The 4,814-nt window shown below is 67.7% G+C and overlaps 1 protein-coding gene across 2 annotated transcripts; it reads left to right on the plus strand.

Moving 5' to 3' along the window:
* The first annotated feature begins 238 nt into the window (after positions 1-238).
* Positions 239-2,442, plus strand: DLX2 (distal-less homeobox 2). 2 transcript variants are annotated; one of them, XM_019480207.2, is made up of 3 exons: positions 239-844; positions 1,021-1,205; positions 1,402-2,442. In XM_019480207.2, exons 1-3 carry the CDS (start codon positions 502-504, stop codon positions 1,741-1,743), a joined length of 870 nt encoding a protein of 289 aa, XP_019335752.1. In that variant the 5' UTR covers positions 239-501; the 3' UTR covers positions 1,744-2,442. The 2 variants fall into 2 exon arrangements, with proteins under 2 accessions (XP_019335752.1, XP_006265970.1); XM_006265908.3 differs by having other exon boundaries at positions 240-844; positions 1,018-1,205.
* The last annotated feature ends 2,372 nt before the right edge of the window (positions 2,443-4,814 follow it).

Here is a 4,814-nt window from a genome sequence, read left to right on the forward strand (position 1 = left end):
CTTGCCCATGTCGCTGCAGCGGGAGCACGAACATGGCACAAACACGGGTTTGTGTCACCCCCAGCAGGTCGGCTTCTTTCTGTGCCCACCCCCCCCCCGCACGTGTTACATGCGAGGCAGCTCCCGCGTCCCGGCCTTCTGTGGCCCCGGGGGGGGGAAAATGCAATGTGCCTGGGCACCTGATTGGCTGTTGCTAGGTGACGTCGCCTGCCCTCACGTGACCGGTGTTAAATGCCCGCCTGGCAGCATCCACCGCTGCAGACAATCGTACAGCTGCTGGGGGCGTCGGGGCTGCTGCTGCCGCCGCCGTCGCTGTCGCCCGGCGCCTGGGGAGCGTGGCCGGCGGATCATGCTGGCTCCTGCCGCAGCAGCGTGGGATTGCCAGTGACCTGCTCCTGTGCCCCCGGCAGGGCCCGCAGCCCCGGACTCGTGCTGCTCTCTGCCCCCTGCTCGGGCTCCTGTCTGTCCGTCTCTGTCTGGCCGCGGGGAGGGAGGAGCAGGATGACCGGGGTGTTCGATAGCCTGGTGTCAGACATGCACTCCAGCCAGATGAGCTCCGGCACCTACCACCAGCAGCACCAGCACGGCGGCCTGCACAAGTCCCAGGAGTCTCCCACCCTGCCCGTGTCCACGGCCACCGACAGCAGCTACTACACCAACCAGCAGCAGCACGGCGCGGGCGGCGGCGGGTCGCCCTACGCGCAGATGGGCTCGTACCAGTACCACGCCCCCGGCATCAACCCCGTCCCCTACGCCGCCAAGGCCGGCTACGACTTGGGCTACTCGAGCACTTACGGCTCCTACGGACCCTACGGGACCCGGGCTTCCCCGGTCACCGAGTCCGGTACGTTGTCTGCCTCCTCGGCCGCGGAAACGGGGGGTGGGAAGCGGCCCAGGGCTGCCGGCGGGACTGGGGCGGGGGCGGGGGCGGTGGGGAGTCGAGCAGGCCCCCGCCTCGTCTGCTCGCTTGGGCCGCCAGGGCCGGGGCCGAGCCGCTGACCGCTCTCCCCGTTGCAGCAGAGAAGGAAGACTGCGAGCCCGAGGTCAGGATAGTGAACGGGAAGCCAAAGAAAGTGCGGAAGCCCCGGACCATCTACTCCAGCTTCCAGCTGGCCGCTCTGCAGAGGCGCTTCCAGAAGACGCAGTACCTGGCGCTGCCCGAGAGAGCGGAGCTGGCGGCCTCCCTAGGCCTCACCCAGACGCAGGTAAGGCCCTGGCGCTGGCCCCGCAGGGCCCCGGCCCGCCCGCCGCAGCCCCGCGCCCGCCACCGGCTGTGCGCTGCCCCGGCCTGTCCCGGGAAGGGACCCCTGGCTCGCGGGAGGGGGCGGCGGGACGGGCACCGCTCGCCGCCCCTGCGCCGCGCCAGCAGCCTCAGCCCCGCTCTGTCCCGTCCCCCCGCAGGTGAAGATCTGGTTCCAGAACCGCCGCTCCAAGTTCAAGAAGATGTGGAAGAGCGGCGAGATCCCGTCGGAGCAGCACCCGCGGCGCAGCGCCTCGCCGCCCTGCGCCTCGCCGCCCGCCTCCGCGCCGGCCTGGGACTTCGCCCCGCACCAGCGCCTGGCGGGCGGCGGGGGAGGCAGCGCGGGCTCCAGCCCCAGCAGCGGGGCGGCCGCCGCTTTCCTCGGGAACTACTCCTGGTACCACCAGGCCTCCAGCACCGCCTCCCCGGTCCTGCAGCCCGCGCAGCCCCCGCACCACCACCACCACCACAGCGCCGCCGTCGGCGCAGGGACGATTTTCTAACCGGGCTGCGCCGCGCCCCCAGCCCGAGCGGACTGAGCCACAGCCACCGGTGCCTCGGCGGAGAGAGGCGCGGGTCGGGCCGGGGGTCCCCGGCTCCCGGCACAGAGCCGCAGCGGTCCCCGCCCCCGCTTCTCCCCCCACCGGTGAAGGACTTGGTTCCTTTTATTTTTGTGATTTAAAAAAACAAACAAACCACAAAGTCTCTAGGTGCCTTGGCGGACGGATGTGACCTCATTTTGATGTTGGGAACAAACAAATACATAATTTTTATAAGTAGATGGGGGGAAAAAGCAGCTGCGAAACCTCCCGGGTTTAAATTATCTTTTTTATTTTATTTTATTTTTTTGCAGTGCGAGCAGGACGGGCCGCGGGCCCCGCTTGTAAATAAAGTTGTTTGTGCGGATCCCCCCTGGTTTCTTTGTATGACAAACGACCCCCCAGCAGCCCGGCCGGGTGGCCACGAGGCTGTGCGGCGGGCGCGTTGCGGGCACGCGGAGCCGCCCCCCGGCTCGCCCCGCTCGCTCCGTGCCCTCCCGGCTGGCAGATAAGCTACTGATCCTCCCCTCCCCCAGTCGTTGTTTAAGCCTTGCAGGGAAGCGGGTGTTATTTGGGGGGTTATTTATTACGAACGCAAAAGCCTCTCGGTGTTTCTTTTACACGCAGAAGAGATTATTTAAATAAATTATTGTTTTCCTGGTACCTGTGCTGTATTTCCTTCCCCCACCCGCAGCCCGGAGCCAACTCCCCTCCTGCAGCAGCCGCGCATCCTCCCGCCGGGGCGGGAGGGGCTTGGCCCCAGCCCCAGCCCGGCGTCCCCTGTCCTCCGTCCCCCGTCCCCTCACCCTGACGGCCTGAGGCTGTGAATGACTCCACCAGCTCCCAGCAGCCTCCCCGCCTGCTGGCGCCACAGACATTACCCGGCGCTGTCTCCCGCCGGCTCCCCGCGCCCCAGTGACGAGAGGCAACAGTGGCGGCGGCTCCGGCTCCGGCCCGCCCAGCGCTGCCCCCGCACCGCGGCCTCAAGGGGCCCTTTGAGCTCTCGCAGCACCGGGGAGCGGGGCAGGGCGCGGGGGTGCCCTGCAAGGGCGCAGCCCAGCTCTCGCGCCCGTGGGCCAGGCCACTCCCCGGGCCTCCCTGCGCGGCTCCGATGCCCCCACGCGCGCGGTTGCTGCGGGCTCCGGGCGAGGCGGGACACGCGGGGCCGGCCCGAGGGCTCCCGGGCGGGGCGGGCCTGCCAGGGCACAGGCTCAGCCAGCGCCGCAGCTCAGCGCCGCACCGGGCGACCCTGTGCCGGCGGCGTGGGGGCGGGGGCTGCCTGCGGAAAGACACAAAGGCTGGGGGGGCAGCACGGGACGGGCCCGGGGTTGCACCCACTGACACCAGGACACCAGTGACCGCCGCCCCCGCCCCCCGCAGATCCCGGCCTGCTGCTAGGGCAGGGCACTGCGGGGTCCGAGCCCCGCGGCCGCCACACAAGTACCCCACACATTCCGGGCAGCGCAGGCGCTGGGGGCAGCTGCCCGGGAGGCGCAGCTGGCTGCGGTCGCGGGGCTGTCTCCCACGCACACCTCCAGGGGCGGGGACCAAGCGGCGGGACCAGCTGGGGGGACCCGAGCCGCTCCCTGCGGACAGCGGTCCTCTGCCCTCCGCCTCCCGGGGCCGCCGGAGCCGCCGGCTCTGCCCCTCCCCTCCCCGCCCCTCTCCGCCCTGGCCGCTGCTTGCGGTGCGGTGCGGTGCCCGCAGGGCCGGTCCCGCGGGCCGGGAGAGGAGCTCTAGGCTCAGGGCGCTGTCCGAGACCCTCGCCCGGCTGCGGCTCGAGTCAGCGCCTCCCCCGCCTGCCGGGGCCGGAGCCGGGTCCCGCGGGGCAGCAGCCGCCGCAGGGGGGTCTCCTGGGGCGCAGTCACGGGCGGGCCGCTCCCGAAGTCGCCTCCGGGCTGCTGCTCGGGCCGTGGCGCGGGGGCCACGCGTGGGCCCGGCACGGGGCTCCCGCCTTTCCCAGGGCCGCGGCCCGGGGCAAACGCCTCCAGGCGGCCACTTGGGTGCGGGCGGGCTCAGGGCCCCGTCCCCTCGGCCAGGTCTCCTTCCACCCCGCGCCCCCGTGGGCTCGGGCGCACCGCACCAGGGAGCCCCGCGCGGGCCGGGGCAGGGGCTGCGCGGGGCAGGGCCCAGCCCGGCGGGCACCGCGGGACAGCAGGGGCCCTGCGCTCCTAGCCAGTCTGCGGGGCTTCCTGCGCCCGGCCCCCCGCACCTGCCTCCCCTTTCAGCCGCGGGGCAGAGCCGACTCGCGGCGGCCCCGGGAGCCATGGAGGGGAGGGGAGGGGAGGGGCGGGGAGGGGGCTGGGGGAGCCCGGGAGGAAGGCAGAGGGTGGGAGGGAAGCGGGTGTAATTAACTTCCCCTGCTCTGTTCCCAGATGGAGTCCGGGGGGACGCAGCCCGGAAGGCACCTTAGCAAAGGGAATCGTCTCCTGGCACATTTGCTCGGGGCGCGCAGGGGGGAGGAGGGGGGATGTTGCCCTAGGTGGGCAATTTACTCATTTGCCCCCGTTGAAAGAAAAAGCCCGAGAAATTCAATTAAAGCAGCTCTGGCAAAGGAGTTATTTGAGGCATGAATGTGTCCCCTAAAGCTGTAGCAATCATGTGGCATTAGACACTTCCGGAATCCTATAGCCAACTTGAAAAATCCCAGACCCCCTTTTTCCCTAATTTTTGCTCTGATCTGTAATTTTATCCACATTTGCACTAGTTTGAGCATTCTGGCTCTCCCATCTGAAAGCCTGCAATTACTATATAATTCTTCGCAATTTCACATGTCCTAATATGGACTGTAATTTTTGCGCAAGACAATTTCCTGCTATTTCAAGCATCAACATTGTCAAAGTTGTATGTACATAATAAATGGGAATATCAATGCATAGTTTTTAGCATAACATCTTGACTCCTCGATAATTATATCCGTTCGGAGCCTACGCAGAATTAGCCTGAATTGCATGGTAACTGCTGCTGCTTTAAAATTTTTAAAAATTACTCATAATTTTCCCAAAGATTACCAAGATCTCGAGTGCACAATGTCA

This window comes from Alligator mississippiensis, chromosome 4 (genome assembly GCF_030867095.1).
Source record: "Alligator mississippiensis isolate rAllMis1 chromosome 4, rAllMis1, whole genome shotgun sequence".
Taxonomy (NCBI): Eukaryota; Metazoa; Chordata; order Crocodylia; family Alligatoridae; genus Alligator; species Alligator mississippiensis.